We start from the raw sequence: 21,959 nt of genomic DNA, 5'->3' as shown, positions 1-21,959 counted from the left end.
CACTATAACAAATTATTGTATTTTAGAGGCCACTCTATTAAATTGCTATTGTTTCCAATCTTTTTAAACTTTATATTATGTTTGCCTTCTCCTAACATAATATTTACTATGACATGGATTGCTTTTCTTATTTTTGCCAACCAATGTGCTTTAATGACAACAAATAAACATGGAGATTACAGACACCTTCCAAATATTCTACACATTTATGCAGATTATTTTCAGGGTTTCTCATATCAATTGAAATTAATAATAAAAGTTAGTTAAAAATTTGTTTCTATAAAAGAACAAAACCATGTTCTTTGTGGCAACATGGATGCAGCTGGAGGCCACTGTTCTAAGTGAATTAACTCAGGAAAGGAAAACAAACATGGTATGTTCTCATTTATAAGTGGGAGCTAAACATTAGGTACTCATGGACATAAATATGGCAACAATAGACACCGGTAACTACTACAGTGGGGAGGGAGGCAGGAGAGCAAGGGTCGAAAAACTAACTGTTGTGTGCTATGCTCAGTAGCTGGGTGACAAGATCAATCATACCCCAAACCTCAGCATTATACGATGTACACACGTAACAAACCTGCACATGTACCCCCTGATTCTTTTTTTTTTTTTTTTTTGAGACGGAGTCTTGCTCTGTCGCCCAGGCTGGAGTGCAGTGGCGCGATCTTGGCTCACTGCAAGCTCCGCCTCCCTGGTTCACGCCATTCTCCTGCCTCAGCCTCCGGAGTAGCTGGGACTACAGGAGCCCGCCACCACGCCGGCTAATTTTTTTTGTACTTTTAGTAGAGACGGGGTTTCACCGTGTTAGCCAGGATGGTCTCGATCTCCTGACCTCATGATCCGCCCGCCTCGGCCTCCCAAAGTGCTGAGATTACAGGCGTGAGCCACCGCGCCCGGCCATGTACCCCGATTCTAAAATAAAGGTTGAGTGTGGCGTGGTGGCTCATGCCTGTAATTCCAGCACATTGAGAGGCTGAGGTGGGCGGATCACTTAAGATCAGGAGTTCAAAACCAGCCCAGCCAACATAGTGAAACCCCTTCTCTATTAAAAATAACAAAAAATAAGCCGGGCGTGGTGTCATGTGCCTGTAATCCCAGCTACTTGGGAGGTTGAGGCACGGCAATCACTTGAACCTGGGAGACAGAGGTTGCAGTGAGCCGAGATCACGCCACTACACTCCAGCCTGGGAGACAGAGCAAGACTCTGTCTCAAAATAATAATAATAATAATAATAATAATAATAATAATAATAATAAATAAAATAAAATAAAGTTTGAAATTGTAAAAAAGGAAAAAATTATTTCTGTAATTAAGAAGAAATTTTACAAAGCCTCTCTTTACTAAACATACCTAGATTAGCAGAAAATATTCAGAGAGCTATGAAATCACATGATCTCATAAAGACTGGGCAAGCAAATTTAGATCTTCAGCAATGAAGTTATTTTATTCACTTACCTTTTGTTTTCTTTTTACAAAAGTCTCATATACTGAAACAACAAAAATATGCCGAATGCTTATCAACCAAAAATATCCAAAGATAGCAGAATTTTTTGTGTGTTTAGCATTATGAAAGGATGGAGAAGCAAATGTTACTTATATTAAATTGGAATTTTAAAAGTAAAATGATATTATCTAACTTATTAAAAATTGAAAACCAGAGGGCAATGAAGGATTAGTATTTCAAAGACAAAATATTAGAAAACTAAAAGAGCACCTTAATCGTTGAGATAAAGTTATACAATTAATTGACTTTATTTTCAGTTCAAAGTGTTCTATAACTTCAGTTGCTGATAGTTCAATTCACATTTGAAGCAAGTCTGAAAGTTAACTTAGAATGGTATTCCTAAATGTTTTCTAGTCACGATTTCCTAGAAACCCATTGTCCGTCAGTATTGCCTAGACTTTACCATCCTACTTTTATTCAAAAAGGAGGCAGGGGGAAGGCTGGAAAAATAAACCAGGTTTGAAGTAACATTTTACAAAGGTTTAAAACCTTTGTAAAAAAAAGGTTTTAAAAGTCAATGGTCACAATAAAATTATATTCGGCTCATCAAATTTACCTTAGCCTAATCCATATTTACCAACTTAGTTCCTCCTAGCTATTTTCATCATCTTCTGTCATTAACTAAGACAGTAGTCCTCAGTCTTGAAAGTAGCAGAAATAACCCCCTGAGGGAAGTAATAGCCACCTACCTCTCCAACCCCGCCTTCTCTGTCTACTTTGAGGCTTCTTCTTCCTCCTTCTGCCCCTTGAATGTTCCTGCCTGAGGTTTGTTCAAGTCTTTACTTTTCATACCCTTGCCTCTGACAATCTCATTTGCTCTATGATTTCAATTATTGTCTCTCTGCAGAAAAATCCCCAACAGATGACTCTAGAGGAGACTTTTCAAACTACAGGCAGGCATTCCAACTTCCTGCTGTCCATCTACATATGGATATACTACAAGCAATGCCAATGTAATGTATACAAAACCAAAAGCATGATTGACCTACATTCTCAATTTAACTCCTCCATTTCTGTTAATGCTCCATTCCCTACCTACCTTGGCCTTGAAGCTCAGGGCTTCTTTGAATTGTCCCTCTCCTTTCCCACTGTCCTACCCTTACTATCATCACATGCACTATTTTCAATAGCTTCTTAAATCGTCTCTTTACTTCCAATTAAGGAACATGTCAACTTGAATCATCACTCTAAAGCATGGCTTTAATCATGTTTCATATGTTCTTTGAAAACCTGTGTTTGCTTCTGATTATCTATAGAAGAATGTTAAAATTGCTCCATCTGGCATTCAAGAATTTAAAGATCTGTCAAACTTTTTGGGGGTCATCCTCCATCCAGTTGGTTACTTATAGCTTATATACTCAAGTTGAACTTTATTACTTAATATTTTCCTAATATAGCATGCAATCTCTTGCTCCTTCATATTTTGCTGATATTGTGTATCCTGTTTGTAGGCTGAAGTACTACACAACCTTAAAAACCCAGTTCAAATTATATCTTTTCCAAGAAGCTTGAACTCCCAGGTTCAAGCTCTAGCTAGCTGTAATCTCTATTCTGATGAGCACCATGATGTAATGGAAAGGGCATGGGCTTTGAAATTATATACAGCTAGGTTTCAAAGTCATTCTATTAATTTTTTTATAATAGAAAAGATATTTAATTAATTTAAATCTTGCTTTTTCCATCTATAGAATGGGTATAATACAACTTACCAAGAAGTTCAAAGGAACTTCTTGTGTGATGTGATTGATATCACCAGGAGAGTCAGTAGAGTGACTTCTAAGAAGCCTGAGAAAGGAGAATTTTCTTTCATTCAGATACATCAGATGTCTACTATGGATCAGGCACTTTAAAATAAAGAATAATGAGTGAGCTAAACACAGTCCCTGCCTGCTTCAAGCTAATAGCCTTAGAATATAAATTCACCTGGCTGGGCGCAGTGGCTCAAGCCTATAATCCCAGCACTTTGGGGGGCCGAGGCGGGTGGATCACGAGGTCAGGAGATCGAGACCATCCTGGCTAACACGGTGAAACCCCGTCTCTACTAAAAATACAAAAAAAATTTGCTGGTCGTGGTGGCGGGTGCCTGTGGTCCCAGCTACTCGGGAGGCTGAGGCAGGAGAATGGCGTGAACCCAGGAGGCGGAGCTTGCAGTGAGCTGAGATCGCGCCACTGCACTCCAGCCTGGGCAACAGAGCAAGACTCCGTCTCAAAAAAAAAAAAAAAAAGAATATAAATTCACCCGAGCCCAGGGTCTACTCTACTTTGCAGACTCAGGAACTTGACCTAATTTTTATTTTTATTTATTTATTTATTTATTTTGAGACTGAGTCTCACTTTCTTGCCCATGTTGGAGTGCAGTGGTGCAATCTCGGCTCACTGCGACCTCTGCCTCCTGGGTTCAAGCGATTCTCCTGCCTCAGCCTCCCGAGTAGCCGGGAATACAGGCATGTACCACCACGCTTGGTTAATTTTTTTATTTTTAGTAGAGAAAGGGTTTCGCCATGTTGGCCTGGCTGGTCTCAAACTTCTGACTTCAAGAGACCCACCCACTTTGGCCTCCCAAAATGCTGGGATTATAGGCGTGAACCACCATGCCTGGCCTTGGCCTAGAAATGATTGGATTAATGGATGTGACTCTTGCACATGATATCCTTGAGACTAATATTTGAAACCAGAATAACAACGTATTTCCTTCCTTCCTTCCTTCCTTCCTTCCTTTTTTCTTTTCTTTTCTTTTTTTTTCTTTTCTTTCTTTTCTCTGAGACAGGGTCTTGCTCTGTCACCCAGGCTGGAGTTCAGTGGCACAATCATGGCTCACTGCAGCCTTGACCTCCCAGGCTCAAGCAATCCTCCCACCTCTCAGTCTTCTGAGTAGCTGGGACTACAGGTGCACACCACCATACCCAGCTAATTTTTGTATTTTTTGTAGAGACGTGGTTTCACCATGTTGCCCAGGCTGGTCTCAAACTCCTGGGCTCAAGCAATCTTCCTGCCTCAGCCTCCCTAAGTGCTGGGATTACAAGCGTGAGCCACTGTGCCTGGTCCAACAATGTCTTATTTATCCTGAAAATGCAACGGTCAAACAAAATGGTCCCCCAACATTGGTCTACCCACATAGCCATATAAAATCAGAACTAGAAGGGGAACAAATTCAAATATTGGATAGACTTGGGCTACGATAGCCAGACAGATAATTTCCAAAGCAGGAGGGTAGACTTTCTTTCTTAATACATGTTTGTAGATATGTGGCATCTAGAATATCCAGCCCAAGAGAGGCCCTGGAGTGATCCCTCTCCTATTTTCCTTCATTTTCTGAAGAACTTGCAGAAGACGTTTCCACATGTTCCTATAAATCTTAAAGGCAGGGATGGAAATGTTTGCTACAGATCGCTGCACAAGGTGTTACCTCATGGTGAGGCTGGGAGTGTTTGCAGAGAGGAAGAGCTGGAACTTTGAACTAAATTTTGAGCAGGGCCTAGGAATCATCATGTGGCAAGATAAATCACTGGATAAGTGGGAATGAACTCGACTGAGTATCTGCCATTAGGCAACGTAGCAAATCAGAGTCAAAGACTAGATTTCAGTGTCCAGCCAAAAGAAGTGTCATTATATCCACACTGATTTTTAAGTTGCGGATTGTTATGTGTTTGTTAATATATGACTTAAGTTTCTTAAAGGCTGAGACAAGATTTTCTAATAGAATGTCATACCACATAGACAACAGACTCTGAATTGATGCAGAAGAAATGAATGAATGATCCATTTAATCCTTAAAGAGCATACAAATTATCTAGGCATCCTTTGTACATTGAGTAAGCCCCCTTATGAGAGAGATATTTGGGGGTTGGAAGGGGACATGTGAAATGCAGGCCTTAGATGGCATGAGACTTAAATAGTACCAGGTTGGCATCAGAAGGGAGGTTGAAATTTTATCTCTAACTTCCTCCTATCCCTTTGATATTCAAGTGTCCAATAAGAGAGAAATCTCTAAGACATATTGCCTCGGCATGAGTCAAAGGGAAACTATAGAGTCAAAATAATCTTACCAAAATAGTGTTTCTCTGGCTTTGTCCACACTCACTGTGCAGGTTATTTATCCCCTCACAAAACTGTAGAGTGTACAGTAAACATAGTAAGTTGTTAACTGTTATTTTTATATGTCCATCTATGCATCACTAAGTTTGTTCCAAAAAGGATTTGAGGTGGCTTGCACAAATACAGCAAGATAACAATAAAAATAATAGATGCAAATAAAATATATAGAAGGAAGTCAAGGTCAATGCTGAGAATAAGAAAAGAAAATAAACTAAAGCCAAGGGTATTATTCACCCACAGAACACAGGATTTAGGGATCTGTGTACTTGCTATAAATGGGGTACAAAACCACAATACTGAGCTTTCTTATATAAGCACTTGATCTTTGCTGGTATATTCTAATTCCTTGGGAAATCCAAGTTCCTTACAACATGAAAGCCAAAAAAGAATCTGTAGGGAAGGGATATATTAGCATTTCTTTAGTTATACCATCCTATTTCCTTAGGTATAACACTTAAAAACTGTTACCAGAGATTTTCAATTCCTATAGCATGTTCTTTAAAGGAATTTCCATTTCTATTTTATCTTGCCACAATCCCAATCCTTTTACTTCTTTTTATCTTTTTAAAATCGAATTCTGCTGCTTCTCTAACACATTCATTCAAGGCTAGTCCTTGGATTTACTAGCACTGCTGTTGTAAATAAGAGATAACTAATTTGTTTATATTTCTAAATAAAATCAATGAGATTGGAACTACATCCAGCTACCGAGTGTAATAGAAAGTGATTGAGTGATAAAATTTTAATATAACATCTCTCAGGAACTAATAGAATAAACAAAAAATCAGTAGGAATAAGGAATTTAAACAGCATGGTTAACACATTTGTCTTAATTGACCTACACATACATAAGTGAAGAAATTTGAGAAAACCTCTTCTTCTATATCATACATAGAATATTATTAAAAATTGACCATAGTCTGGGCCATAAAGTAAGTTTCAAGAAATATCAAAGGACTGAAATCACATAAAGTATAGTCTGTGATAATAAGGTAGTTAAATTAAATATTTTAAAGAATCAAAATCGACAGCTAGGAGAATATTGCAATGGAAAGTATAAAATACTTTGAACTGAATACTAATACAAATCAATACGCTAAAACTTCAAGGATACAGTTAAAAATCATACCTGGAGGGAAATGAATGTCTTTAAATGTAAATATTAGAAAATAAGGAAAGCTAAACATCAATAAGCTATAAGCATCCATGTAAAATATTTAGAATATCAACAAAAAATAATCACAAATAAAACCAGAAAAAGAAGGAGGGAAATAAGAAAGAAAAAGATAGAGGTTGGGAGCAGTGGCTCACGCTTATAATCCCAGCACTTTGGGAGGCTGAGGTGGGTGGATTGCCTGAGGTCAGGAGTTCAAGACCAGCCTGGCCAACATGGTGAAACCCCATCTCTATTAAAAGTACAAAAAATTAACTGGGCATGATGGTAGGTGCCTGTAATCCCAGCTACTGGGGAGGCTGAAGCAGGAGAATTGCTTGAACCAGAGAGGCAGAAGTTGCAGTGAGCTGAAATCGTGCCACTGCACTCCAGCCTGGGTGACAGAGTGAGACTCCATCTCAAAAAAAAAAAAAAGTATAGAAATTAACAAAATAAAACACAAATGAAAAATAAGGTTATTCTTGAAAAGCTTGAAAACTTGATAAACTCTGGTGAATATAATCAAGAAAAAAGGAGAGAAAGCACTAATATCCAATGTCAGGAATGGGCATAGGGAAGCACAGTAAATCCTTCAGATATTAAAAAGTTTAAAATTTAGATGAAAGAGATACATTCCTAGAAAATACTACTTATCAAAATTGACAGTAGAAAAAATCAAATTTACAAGAAAAAAACAACCCCATCAAAAAATGGGCAAAGGATATGAACAGACACTTCTCAAAAGAAGACATTTATGCAGCCAAAAGACATATGAAAAAATGCTCATCAACATTGGCCATCAGAGAAATGCAAATCAAAACCACAATGAGATACCATCTCACACCAGTTAGAATGGCGATCATTAAAAAGTCAGGAAACAACAGGTGCTGGAGAGGATGTGGAGAAATAGGAACACTTTCACACTGTTGGTGGGACTGTAAACTAGTTCAACCATTGTGGAAGTCAGTGTGGCGATTCCTCAGGGATCTAGAACTAGAAATACCATTTGACACAGCAATCCTGTCACTGGGTATATACCCAAAGGATTATAAATCACGCTGCTATAAATACACATGCACATGTACGTTTATTGAGGCACTATTTACAATAGCAAAGACTTGGAATGAAGCCAAATATCCAACAATGATAGACTGGATTAAGAAAATGTGGCACATATACACCATGGAATACTATGCAGCCATAAAAAATGATGAGTTCATGTCCTTTGTAGGGACATGGATGAAGGTGGAAACCATCATTCTCAGCAAACTATCACAAGGACAAAAAACCAAACACCGCATGTTCTCACTCATAGGTGGGAATTGAACAATGAGAACACATGGACACAGGAAGGGGAACATCACACACTGGGGCCTGTTGTAGGGTGACGGGGGGGAGGGATAGCATTAGGAGATACACCTAATGTTAAATGACGAGTTAATGGGTGCAGCACACCAACATGGCACATGTATACATATGTAACTAACCTGCACGTTGTGCACATGTACCCTAAAACTTAAAGTATAATAATAATAATAAAAAAGAAGAGATGTGAACAGAAAAGAGGGAGAAATACTTAGGAAGTAGAATTGCTCAGGCTTAGGGCTGATTGTGTTAGGCTAGTGCAAAAGTACTTGTGGTAATTGAAAAAACCACAATTACTTTTGCACCAACCTAATATCTGTAGGTGAGAGGTGATTGGCCAGCCTTTTGATGCTGCATTTGCATCAGCACTACCCTTACCTGGGCCAACTGGTTGTGCTCAGGGTGAGGGTCATGGGTTCAAAACACAGCAGCAAAGGAGCTCCTCAGTAGGACACATTGGCTGTGCCAGTCTGAATAGCCCCTGACTCTGGTTCCGGAGGGTGAGCAGGAAGCAGAAGACCACAGGAATAAATGTCTGCAGACACTTCTCTGCATCAAGAACAAGGGAGGACTTTCATGAGGGCCAGTAAGAGTCTTCTTGGGGATGGAAGGGGTAGCAGGATAGATGCATGTTCCCCAGCAGATTCTTGCCTTTCCTCGAGATGGTGTGGATAAGTGGGAAAGACCTATTGTTCCCCAAAGTGATCTTGTCTGCCGTAAGTGTTTCTTTATGGAGAGCCACTTGGTAAGGTGAGGCAATTAGCTTTCCTGTCACCCATGTCCTAATCTCTAGCAGCTCCCTGGGAGGAAATGAGAGTCACACTGCAATCTCAGACAAGGGCATCCGGCATCCTAACACTCAGGCAAGCACCCCCGCTCCCGGTGGTTATTCCCCCTGGACTAGCCCATGAAAGCTGTTTTTCAGATCTACAAGAGTACCTCTATTTTACCTTTATTATTCTTCTGTGAAAAGAAGGTTTCACTCTGAATAAAGCTATGCTATCCATCAAAAAAAAAAAAAAAAAAAGAAAAAATAAGAATTTGGAATAGTCCTATAACTATTAAAGATATTGAATCATTTATTAAAAACTTTTCCGCAAAGAAAACGACCGGGTCTGATGGCTTAACAAGTAAATTTTATTAACTATTAAAGAAGAAATAACACAGTTTATATAAGAAATAATCTGTATAAACTCTTTAAAGAAAGAAAAAGAGGGAAAACTCTCCACTTCTAACAAGGCCATCATTACCCTATACAAACATCTCAGAAGAATATTATGAGAAAGAAAAATTCAGGCCAATCTCACTCATGAACACAGGTGCAAAAATGTGTAAACAAAATATTAGCAATCTTATTAAATATATGTATAGATATGAGTAGGGTTTATCCTATGAATGTACACTTAGTTTACCATTAAAAAAGTCAACACAGTTAGGCCGGGCTCGGTGGCTCACGTCTGTAATGCCAGCACTTTGGGAGGCCGAGGCGGGCAGATCACGAGGTCAGGAGACCGAGACCATCCTGGCTAACACGGTGAAACCAGCTCTACTAAAAATAGAAAAAATTAGCTGGGACTACAGGCAGGCGCCTGTAGTCCCAGCTACTTGGGAGGCTGAGGCAGGAGAATGGCATGAACCTGGGAGGTGGAGCTTCTATGAGCAGAGATTGAACCACTGCTCATAGAATGATCAACTCTAGAGGCAGAAAAGTTGATTTAATAGTATTCATTCATAATAAAAATTCTTAGCAAACAAAGAAAATGAGGGAACCCTTCTCCTCTCTTATCTGATAAAGGATATCTGTGATAAAGATATGATATCATATTTAATACCCATCCTTTTGAGATCAGAACTAAGACTAAGATCTGTGCTGTTGACTATCTTGAAGAATCCATCTTGAAGAACAGAATGAAAAGCCCTGCTTCATTGAATATTAAGACTTGTTATAAATCATAATGATTATGGCAATGTGATATTGACATAAATATTGGTAAATAAACTAGAGGAATAGAAGAGGGAGCCCAGAGCAGACCTATGGGTAGATCAGCAATTGAATTATGACTAAGGAGCCACTGCAAAGTTGTGAGGATAGGATAATCTTTTCTATGAGTGAGGCTGTGATATCACTTATTCATATTAATAAAAACAACCTATATACCTTCACACCATAAGATAAAAACAGAACTTAAAAATAACTCATAAGTGAGTAAGAAAAAGACAAACAACTCATCATAAGAATGGGCAAGAGATTTGAATTGGTCCATCAAAAGAGAAATGTCCTGGCCAGGCTCTGGGGCTCACGCCTATAATTCTAACACTTTGGGAACTCAAGGAGGGAGGATTGTTTGAGCCCAGGAGGTTGAGGTTGCAGTGAGCTGAGCCATGATTGTGTCACTGCTCTCCAGCCTGGGCAACAGAATGAGACTCCAACTCACAAAAAAGAAAAACAAAAAGAGGATGTCCAAATGGTAACTCATCATAGAAAAAATTGCTCAAACTCATTAGTCATAAAGAAAAGTTGAATTCCACAATGAGATACTGCTATGCACTCACCAGAATGTCTACTGTGACAATTCTAATATACTAATTGTCAAGGATGTGAAGAACTGGGGAAGCTTATGCATTCCTGGTAGTGATAAAATCAATACAAACAATTTGGGAAACTGCAATATCTACTAAAACCGAACATACATATATATATACCATGACCTCACAATGCCACTCCTACATGTATACCTCCCAGAAGTGCATGCCTATGCATACCAAGGGAAGTGTGCAAAATGTGCATTGTGGTAGTATTAATAATAGTCAAAGCTGGAAACAGCCTAGATATCTTTCTGCAGTAAAATGGATCAGTAAATTGTGGTATTACATACAATAGAAAAACAAAAAGACTACAGCTACTTGCAACTGCATGGAAGAATATTACAAACGTAATATTAAGGGAACCAAGTCGAACATAAAAGGGCGAAACAGTATGATTCCATTTATATAAAGAGCAAATCTAGAAAACCTAATCTATTTTGTTTAGGGATGGATAGTTAGGTGTAAACTATAAACAAAAAGAAGGATTTGATTATTCTGAACATTTGAATTGGGCTGGGAGTGGTGTCTGAAGCCTGTAATCTCAGTACTTCGGAAGGCTGGAGAGGGAGGATTGCTTGAGCCCAGGAGTTTGAGACCAACTTGGGCAACATGATGAGACCTCATCTCTACTAAAAGTAAAGAGCTGAATGTGGTGGCATGTGCCTGTGTTCTCAGCTATTTGGAAGGCTGAGGTGGCTGGATTGCTTGAGCCTGGGATGTCAAGGCTGCAGTGAGCTATGTTCCTGCCACTGCACTCCAGCCTGGGCAATAGAGACACTGCAAAATAAAAGGAAAGAAAGAAAGGAAGGAAGGAAGAGAGGAAGAAAGGAAGAGAAAGAGGGGGAGAGAGAGAGAGAGAAAGAAAAGCAAGCAAGCAAGCAAGAAAGAAACAAACTAACTTTTAATTGAAGGGAGGGGCAAAAGAGGAGTTTCCGGAAGGCTGACAAGAATCTGTTTCATGGCCTGACATCAGTATTTTCCTTGTGATAAGCCATTATACATTGTTGTTTATGAACTTCTTTTCTGTATGTGTGTTATCTTTCACAATACAAAGGGTTAAGAAATTTAATTGATGAGCAGAGAGAGAGAGAGGAATGCAATGAGGACACATTTTCCAGGAGGGGTAGAAAGACTGGGATTCCTGAGGAAAGACAGGAAAGGGAGGGACAAAGAGTAAAAAAGGCCCTCAGAGGAAAGGGGCCAGGGGACAAGCTGCTTCTCTGCAATTTTACAGGCCCAAGTCCAAAAGGAGGACAGCCACCCAGGGGACTGATATTGCTCTTTGATACCCACATATCTGCTTTATTGTTTCAGAAATCTGTCCATTATGAGGATGAAAATTTCTCTTTTAAAACTTCTCTTTCATAGAAAAATAGTTCTATTTTCTTAGGCTGTAGCAGGTCTGACAGGATTCTGTACCTTTTATACTGCATAGTTCTTTATTTAGAATCATTTCTTGTAAACCACTTGGATAAAAAAACCTAGTTCCTTTATTGACTTGCTTCAAAAATGTGAATGAGCTAATTCTAAAAACTCTTGGTACAGATTCTCAAGGTATTACTGGGAGTAAATTTAACATTTAGTGCCAATCTACAAGACAAAATTATTTAGTTTCTCATTCTCAGAGACCTGTTCCTTTTCTTTTTGCCCCTGGTAATCTCAGGGATTACAATGTCTACCCATTGGGGTCAGAGGACGAGCATAAAGCCTGCAAATTGACCCTCCCTGGATTTCCACTAAATAGGAGAATGCTTGGAAAGGGGAGACAAAATACAGATATCTTTCCAGCCAAGGAATACTCTTTCTTGAGGTTAAGAAATTATGGCAATTATGCTAGGATGTGGAGCAGGATGCACCATTGGGGAATAGCATTTCCAGTGATTCCAAAGACATATGCAGATTCCACCTATCCCTTTCCCCAAGGGGAAAAAAAAAAAATCAAAAGTGTGCTCTCTTTCTTTCTCTCTCTCTCTCTCTGTCCCACCCCCACCGTGTGTGTGTGTGTGTGTGTGTGTGTGTGTGTGTGTGTGTGTGGAGGTGGGGAGGAGAGATAGAGAGAGAGTGTTGTTGGGAGTGGAGACAGTGTAAACTTCAGCCACTAATTCATGTGCTCAACTATATTATTCTTAGAAGAAGTGACTGCCTGCAAGAGTTCTGGATAAAATTGGGATAATGATGTTAATGATTAAAGTTTACTTATTTCTTTGTTTCTTTAGTTCAAGTTGTCTGCAACTACATACCTCATTTGTTTTTTGCTGGAATAACCTCAGTATATCTGTATGCTTTTAAATTAAATTCACTTAAACTCAGGCATAGAATCTGTAATTCAGAGAACTGGATGTGAGTGAGGGCTTTGTCTGGCACATGTGTCAATAAATGTTAGTTATCACCATGATTAGTATTATTATTTTCTTCCTGAGAAAGAGAATCACCATTTTGTCCTAGCTTAGCCAAAGTATTGTATAAACTGCAGTGTCCCCAACCTTTTTGGCACCAGGGACCGGCTTCATGGAAGAAAATTTTTCCACGGATGGGGTGGGGGTGATGGTTTCGGGATGAAACTGTTCCACCTCAGATCATCAGGCATTTGTTAGATTCTCTTAAGGAGCAACCTAGATCCCTGGCAGGCATAGTTCACCAATAGGGTTCGCTCTCTTATGAGAATCTAATGCCCAGCTGATCTGACAGGAGACAGAGCTCTTGCGGTAATGCTGGTTCACCAGCCGCTCACCTCCTGCTGTGCGGCCTGGTTTCTCACAGTCCATGGACTGGTATGGTGTGGTCCAGGGCCCAGGGGTTGGGGACCCCTGGTATAAAAGATCCCAGAGATCACACCCGCTGTGACCCAGGTCACTTCTGGGCCTTAATTTTGACATTAGGAAAATAAAGAACTTGGATTCCCTGAACTGTGACTCAAGGATTTTCTGTCTTCACGGAGTGCCCCAGGTTTCCTCACAGGCTGGGAATTAGTGACCCCTGGGTTCTCCAGTGGTCGGTGCCTCGGTGGGAGAGGATGCACTGAGATGGGGGAGGGGAGCTGCTGCTTTCTTCTGGAGACAGTGTTTACCTTTCCCTGGGCAGAGGTTGTTGAAATTAAGAAAACCTGGTAAAGCAGATGCCAGGGACAGATATTACCTAATTTGGTCAAAGAACAAAGACCCTGTGAAACATTTGGAAATCCTCAACGGTGCATAGGGACGGGCACACTTACTGGAAGAGCAGAAACAGGATCACCCAGCATTTCAGAGTAGGGTTGCTGCATCTCAGAGGGTGAGCATAATAATGTCATTACTATTTCGAACAGTCTGGGTTTTTGAGAAGGAAGCTTCTGGGTTGGAATATTGACTCCACCAGCTACTAGTGCTATGTTACTAGTGCAAGGTACTCGATGGCTTTGAGCCCCAGTTTCCTTTTGTGTAAAATGAGATAAACATCTAATTTATGGAGCTGTTGAGAGGATGGAATAGGTAGCGTAAGGCAACCTGGAATTCATTAATGTAAGCTTCTCTCATTACCATAAAACTAATAGTCTTTCTAATTCCAGACACCTTCAGGTTTACTCATGCTTTACTGAGAATTCTCAAAATCTCAGTAGTTTTCTATAATGATTGGACTCTTTGCTCCCTATCAACCCCCCAATCTTTGGCTGCGAAGTGGATGGAAGAAGAGGCACGTGGGGAAGGACTGGGGCAAACCCTCTGGTGTCCTGGCCTCCTGGCCCGGTGGGGACTGTCATGGCGGCCCAGCAACAGCTTAGGTGATCTCAGATGGCAGAGCAGAAAGAATGCAAGGGTATGAGGGTCAGGGCTGCGCGGACCCCTATCCCGCCTGCGGTCCTCCCGGCAAGCCCAGCGGGAGCGCCCGCTCGGCTGGGTCCCCGCCTCCAGCGGCGCCGGGGCCGCCCAGACCCTGGGCTCAGCCTCGCGCCCCGGTGCCCACCTGAGGAGGCGGCGGTCCCGGCCTCGCGTCCCGGATGGGACGGCGCGGGAGCAATGCCAGTGGCCCCGAGCGCCCCGGGCCACGCGCGGGGCCGCCCAGCCGCTCTCGCGCCCTCCCCGCCCCCTCCGCGCCTTGCCTCGCCGCCCGCGGCCCCCACCCACCGGCCGCTCCTCCCCTCTCCCCACCCTCCTCCTCCGCCCCCTCCCCTCCCCCGCCGCCTCGCAGATAGCTCGGCCGCGCGTCTCAGCCGCCGGGGCCCCGAGCGCAAGCGGCGAGGCCACCACACCTGCAGAGCGCTCGGGCTGCCTAGCCGGCACCTCGCCTCCCGCCGCGCAAACCCCTTCTCCCCACGCGCCGAGTCTCCCATGACGCCCGAGCCCCCCGGCCGGCGACAATGACCACTTCCCTGCAAGATGGGCAGAGCGCCGCGAGCAGGGCGGCTGCCCGGGATTCGCCGCTGGCCGCCCAGGTGTGTGGCGCTGCCCAGGGGAGGGGCGACGCCCACGACCTGGCGCCGGCCCCCTGGCTGCACGCGCGAGCGCTCCTGCCCCTTCCGGACGGGACCCGCGGCTGTGCTGCAGACAGGTAGGCAACCCTGGAGGGCGCGGGGGAGTGTCCTGGCTGGGCAGCCGGCGAGGGGGTGAGGAGGCGGTCCTAGGGGGTGAGCCATGTGCCCAGAGCTGGGCCAAGTTTGTAAAAGTCTCTGAAGACAATCCCCTTTGAGCTGGCTCCTACCGGATCAGCAGGACATTGCGATCTCACAGCGCCTTATAAATAGCATCACCGTTTCATTGAGAGCTCTCATCTCTCTCGCCTCTGCCCATCGGTGGTGAAACTAGGAGGTCAGGCTGCAGGTTGATCACCTTCTGTTCCTTCGTGGCCATGCATTTTCACAAAGTAAACTCTATTTTATTTTATATGTTTTAAAAAAATCGTAGCATAAATGTATTCACCTCCCACATAGAGTCTTACAGCGACCCTGTAGAAGCAAAGCATGGATTGACATTCGACCAGTCTTGCTGTTCGGCAGGAAAGAATAGAGGCTTTAAAGGGTTTCCCAATCTCCATAGCATTCAGCACTAAGTGCCTTTAGAGTTGCACATACTTTCGGAAAGAAAAAGGGTTACAGCAATACAAAAATCTATAGTCCTTTATATTCATACATTTAAATGTTACTTTTTTTTTCCTGATTTTCAAAGCGCTCCAACTTCAGTGAAGTTAAAATTACTCTCCAGTGGACTATAGTACATTTATACTAGCAAGTTCTATTAACTTACCGCCTCAAAACACTGCCTTGCTGTTTAATATCTATAAGCACTTGAAAAATCAACAGACTGTGTGTGGGCAACATTGTGAATGAAATTTGAAGTGAGATGAACCACAGCTATAATTAATAAATCATAACTTCCAAAAGTGATTAGTAAAATATCATAAGGATGAATGCACTAAATGCAACTTAGAGACTGTCAATATCATGGATGCATAACAATGTATGACTTCTCAGATGATGTTTGGATTAGTAATTGTATAGTCTATATTTCTGTTTCAGGAAAATTATCAAAAGTGATGGAGTTTCTATGCCTGGTGATTTAAAGGCAAGAGAGAGAGAAGGCGGTGGTGGGGGGGGTGGGGGGTGGTAGGAGGAGAGAGAGAGAGAGAGACAGAAAGAGAGGAACTATAGGACATTTGTTTGTATCTAATTAACATACTGTATTTTGACCCATAGAAAGTACATCACAGACCTTTTCTATATACTTTATATAATATGAGCCTTGTCACAGAGTGGTACATGTTCGCCTTAGCACACTTTTTATTCCTGACAGCAATTATATTTTACATTCTGTTTTATGTAAATTACATCCTATGTTCTCTTACTGTAGGAGAAAAAAGAAAGATCTTGATGTTCCGGAAATGCCATCTATTCCAAACCCTTTTCCTGAGCTATGCTGTTCTCCATTTACATCTGTGTTGTCAGCAGACCTGTTTCCCAAAGCAAATTCAAGGAAAAAACAGGTATGCATTTTTAAATTTTAAAATTCAAAAATCTTAGGAGTTCTGAATCCATACAGTCTTTAAGGTGTTCCGTAATTTACAGTATTAACAAAGGATTAGCATGGGCTCTGTTAAATAACTCTGTTGACTGACATGGTCCTTTGGCATTATTTTCCATTTAGGGCCTTATTCTTCTAAGCCGTATAATGGGAATGTTAAAACCTACCTCCGAGGGTCTTGGGATGGATTAAAACAGAGAATATATATAAAGTGCAGTGGTTGAGAACAATAATCATTCACCAGATAGGTAGAAGAGATGATCATTTTTAAGCCAGGAATTGGGCAGAGGCTGGGACGGGGTGGGCAGTAGTAGTGGGGTGAGAAGGGGATTGACTGATTCCTTTAATACTTTCTTTAATTTTTCACATTTTCAACCCAAGCCAACCTCATTTACTAAAGGAAAGTGATATAGTGATGCTGTGGCAAAAGGTATTTAGAGTTTAGGGTCAACATGTCTTCATTTCAGTGGATTCCTCAGTTTGGAGGCTCTGGCTGCAGAAGATAGATGACTCGTAGTGATAATTAGAAGACTAAGGACCATATCTTTATGATTTTCTCCTTTTCTAGTTTGGGATTGACTTAAGCAAATTAGATTTTAAGGACCAAGCAACTAACAGAAAATACATCATGGCTGTACATTTGGAGGGGAAAAAAATAGTGTATCATAGAATAATTCATCTCTTGTCATATACTTTCTCCCAGTTTTGACCCAGCAAAACAAAGAGAAGCCTCACTAGACAAAATGCACCTTATTCTTACAAGGGTGGAAACAATACATTGAAATAGCCAGGTACTTGAAATGGGAGAAGGATAATGAACAGCGAGGACAAGACAGTTGGCTATTTTTCCACGTCTATTGCTCTCTTTCTTGTTTCTGCACCTTTATTGCTTCTAATGGGTTCAACTATGTGTGTTTATATTTTTAGGAATGGAGGAAATACCTTAGGAAGCAGATGAATTATTGATCATATACAGAAATGATAGAGACAGTAGGAAATATGTTTGATGGAAGCCCTGTGTATATATTTTTGGGGGGAGGGGCTTGAAGTCACTTGGTACACAGGTTTTTGGGTAAGGATTGGAGAAAATGGGAGTAAATTTTTCTAGAAACAGAACTATGTTCTGAATTGGCATCTTTGAAAGGGGAAATAAACCCTTAAGTGGGTGGGACTGTAACTTTGTTTGGGGAGACAAAGAGGAGACTCTCTTGAGACCTTTATTATCAGGATGAGGTTTAAAGTCAGATCCCAAGGAAAAAACAGCCCTAGTGAAACTTCCAAGCTCTTTGAGAGTTGACTTTTTGGTTTGGATAGAAAATGGAAGTAAGGATAATAGATTTGACTGTGTGCCATTGTAGTGGAAAAAAAAAAAAAAAAGGCCGGGCGCGGTGGCTCACGCCTGTAATCCCAGTAATCCCAGCACTTTGGGAGGCTGAGGCGGGCAGATCACGAAGTCTGAAGATTGAGACCATCCTGTCCAACATGGTAAAACCCCGTCTCCACTAAAAATACAAAAATTAGCTGGGTGTGGTGGCCTGCACCTGTAGTCCCAGCTACTCGGGAGGCGGAGGCAGGAGAATCGCTTGAACCCAGGAGGCGGAGGCTGCAGTGAGCTGAGATTGTGCCACTGCACTCCACTCTGAACGACAGAGCGAGAATCTGTCCCCCGCTGACACTACCCCCCCCCAGAAAAAAAGATTCTGGATTGTCCTTGAGCCAGAGTAAGAAAAGGAAATGTCTGATGATGACATAATGGTCATCTGGAAGAATTTAATAGGTAGTTCCCAAATTACTAAGGGCCTGCTATGTTTCTCACAAATCCTAGGCAGTAAGGCCCCTAGCTAAGCAACAACACCATGCAAGATATATTTAAAAGATGGGGCTTTGATTTGGGGTTGTGGTAGCGGGTGGAGCCTGAACCAGAAGGAAAGTAAAGGGAAGGAGATCTGGGCTAACTCACTTTAATGCTATGAATGGACACTTGCAGAATGCCTGTGTCTGAGAGATTTGTTGATGATGCAGGGTTTGTTTTGAATAGAAAGTGAGAAGAGGTGTTGGTATGCTTATGTTAGTATAGGGGACAAAAGAGAAAGGATGGGTAAAGTGCCAGGGTTAAGGGAGGATGTGCCCTAAGTGTGGATAGTCATCAGACTAGAGTAAGACGTCTTAGAGATTGATGACATTTCCTCAGATCAGGTTTAAATTGGAAAATGGGCAAAAAAAAAAAAAAAATAGCAAACTGGAAATGGGGAAAAGGTGATGTTGTTATTGACCCCAATAGGTTTCCTGCTCTGGCCTTGTATCCTGTGTCCACAATGACCTTCTCAAAGAACACTGTACCCACACACACAGCTGTACTGTTCCCTGAGCAGAGAGTCCCCGCCTGATTTTTAAAGATCAATCCCAGAGGGCTGTCCCTACCTTTGAAGGGCCCTTCTTGCTGATCTCTTCCTTGGCCCAATGGTTGAGATCTCTATGAAGACAAGGGTACCCCAAAGTTGAGGAGGGAGGCTGCTTTTTACTTTCTTTTATGTTTCCTTTTTCCCCCACCTAGACTTTGCATTTAGAACTGATCCTTTTGCTTTAGTTTGTTTATACACACTCAGTTCTTTGAAATGAGGAAGGTTTTGAGAATAGATGACTCTATGTGAGTCCCCCAACTCAGTAGCTTTGCAACACATATTACCCTTTTACAAGATGCTGTTTTTGGCCCAGTTTATCTGTAACCTTCAGTTGAGATGATGTAAGTGACTATGCGATATGTTCTACTGAGTATTATTTATGGTTGAAATATTATAGGAGAAGATGTCTCTTTACTTTATATTCTCTCTCATTTGTCCTGTTTAACCATTCCAGTCGTTTTAGTGATTCTTTTCTCTCCACAGAAAAAGTGAAGAAAATAATTGTACTTGTTATTTACAAATCAATGACCAGAAAAGTTGAGAGAATCCAGACTAAAAATGTTAAATTTCATCTGGCCTTTCAAAATCGCAGTCAAAAACCATCTTACAAGTCATAAGTTTTGTTTACTATTTGAGATGCCTACATAATGCATGAGTGGTAAAGTGCATTGAAGCCACAAATGGGATATGTTTTATCACTTTTTGCAAATAAAATGTCCCAAAGTGTACAATACTGTAGGCTTTCAGTACCATTATTTTTAAATGAAAGTTAGAATGAGAGAGAATCCATATTCTTTTTTTTTTTTTTTTTTTTTTTTTTTTTGAGACGGAGTCTCGCTCTGTCGCCCAGGCTGGAGTGCAGTGGCACAATCTCGGCTTACTGCAAGCTCTGCCTCCTGGGTTCACGCCATTCTCCTGCCTCAGCCTCCCGAGTAGCTGGGACTAGAGGCGCCTGCCACCACGCCCAGCTAATTTTTTTTTGTATTTTTAGTAGAGACAGGGTTTCACCGTGTTAGCCAGGATGATCTCCATCTCCTGACCTCATGATCCGCCTGCCTTGGCCTCCCAAAGTGCTGGGATTACAGGCATGAGCCCCTGTGCCCCGCGAGAATTCATATTCTTTATTCCCTTTCCCTCTTTTTATAATGATGGCCAGATTTCCTAGGCATCTTTCTTTGTGTTTACTAATAAAGCAAATTTAAAGTATACCTTCCCTTACATACATGGTCCAGAAAAGTTACTTATATTAAAAGTGACTTCCATTATGAACTTAATCTCTTTTTTCTAATTTCTGATTTAAATTTATAAGGAAATCATCTGTTAGTAATGAACCCTAAACCACCTATTGTTTGAAGAAAAGCAAAGAGTTACAAATCTTTATTTAGCTCTTGCAGCAGAATCAGTTCTTGTCTTTTTTGTTGACCCCTAGGTAATTTTTGTGCTTGGACATAGCCTGTGTAGTAGCTCTGGTTAATTGCTTCCCAGGACTATGTTGTACAACTAAGTAAGAATAAAGCCTCTGAAGGCTTTAGAGAATTAAAAAATGCTATGAAAACCAGTGTCATGAAATGTTTGAGTTGGATAGGATTTTTCAGATCTTCTATTCCAATGTTCTTCTTTAGTGATATGTAAATTGAGTTTAAGGAATGCTATGTGGCACAGCCAGCACCTGAAATCTGGATTTCTTGAGGCTTTGACAGTCCCTTTTTAGGAAGGTACAATTTCTAAAGAAAGCAAGGACTGTAAATAAGAGTAGTATAATAATACATGTATACCAGTGTTGTTAGTTACAACTCTCCTCATAACACAAGAAGAACAGGGGAGACAAACGCCATTTGTTAATATTCATCTAAGGACCTGGAATTCCTCTTTTTATTTCTTCCCGAAATGTAACTATGTTTTTTCTTCTAGCTTTCTTCTCCATCTTCTCCCTAAAATTGGTCTGAGAAATCTATCAAGTATTTGATTTTATTATCAAATAAGATTTATTAGTATTATTAATAACCAGCTTTTGTGTGTAGTTTACGGTCCACAGGATATTATTTCATGGGAACACAAGAAAATGAGTATGTCACCTGCATTTTAAGATTACAAAAAGAGTATGCAAAAACTGGAAGGGATTTGCCCATGCTTCCACAGTTTAAATAAAGGGAGATCAAAAAGTGTATCATGTCTCAATGTGTCCTGTCCCTTACCACAGTGTTTCTAGTGTATTCTTTATTAAATTAAGCCTTTTTTTGTATGTCTCAGAAAAATAAAAATTTATCTCAAATAATTAAAAAATTAGTTTTCCATATGCTCGGCCTTTTATTTCTTTTTTCTCTACCATGTCACGGACTTTCAAAGGATAAGCAGATCTCTGTCCCCAAATTAAAGGGCCTCTTATATCATTCCTTTGTGATGCCAGTAATTACCCCACTTTGGACATGCTGAACTTGTATGTGTGGTCCTATAGGAATCTTGTGTGGCTGCTACATTAACTGAAATTTCATGTACTTATTTTTCTAGTATACATAGAAGTAAAAGAAGAGAAACCCATGTACATATTGTAGTTTTTCCAGACTCAGCAATTATCAAGATTTTGCCTCATTTACTCCATCTATTTCTTTTTTAAAAATTTTATTTTCTTTGCTAAAGTATTTTGAAGTATATCCTGGACACCCCATCATTGCATCTCTACGTAGTTTTGTATTCCTCTGAAAAATGAATTTTCTTTTATATCCCAAATGCCATTATTCCCTAACAGAAATAACAGCAATTCCTTGGTATCGTCTAAAACCATTCATAATTGAATTTTCTCAGTTGGAATGGCTCATGAAATTCTCAAATTACAAACTGCTTAGCTTTCAAATGTCTG

The 21,959-nt window shown here is 40.8% G+C and overlaps 2 protein-coding genes across 13 annotated transcripts in view; both read left to right on the top strand.

The window, feature by feature from the left end:
- COBLL1 (cordon-bleu WH2 repeat protein like 1) overlaps positions 1–13,984 on the top strand; it is a 213,727-nt gene extending 199,743 nt beyond the window's left edge. For 3 of the 9 annotated variants that reach the window (XM_063791279.1, XM_063791285.1, XM_063791284.1), the window contains exon 15: positions 2,359–3,105. In XM_063791279.1, the coding sequence (XP_063647349.1) occupies positions 2,359–2,649 (291 nt within the window). In that variant the 3' untranslated portion in view covers positions 2,650–3,105. Of the gene's footprint in view, positions 1–2,358 lie in introns of all 9 variants that reach the window. The other 6 variants (XM_063791282.1, XM_063791283.1, XM_063791276.1 and 3 more) reach the window with 5 other exon arrangements.
- The window catches only part of GRB14 (growth factor receptor bound protein 14), a 129,129-nt gene continuing 121,072 nt past the window's right edge, over positions 13,903–21,959 (top strand). The window contains exons 1-2 of one of the 4 annotated variants that reach the window (XM_054679091.2): positions 13,903–13,980; positions 16,530–16,662. In XM_054679091.2, the coding sequence (XP_054535066.1) occupies positions 16,550–16,662 (113 nt within the window). In that variant the 5' untranslated portion in view covers positions 13,903–13,980; positions 16,530–16,549. Of the gene's footprint in view, positions 13,981–14,864; positions 15,235–16,529; positions 16,663–21,959 lie in introns of those variants that run through there. The other 3 variants (XM_515864.9, XM_054679090.2, XM_054679089.2) reach the window with 3 other exon arrangements.

The sequence above is a fragment of the Pan troglodytes genome, chromosome 13, assembly GCF_028858775.2.
Source record: "Pan troglodytes isolate AG18354 chromosome 13, NHGRI_mPanTro3-v2.0_pri, whole genome shotgun sequence".
In the NCBI taxonomy this organism is placed as follows: Eukaryota; Metazoa; Chordata; class Mammalia; order Primates; family Hominidae; genus Pan; species Pan troglodytes.
The sequence above is the reverse complement of the archived record's forward strand: the minus strand, read 5'-3'. Positions and strand labels throughout refer to the sequence as shown.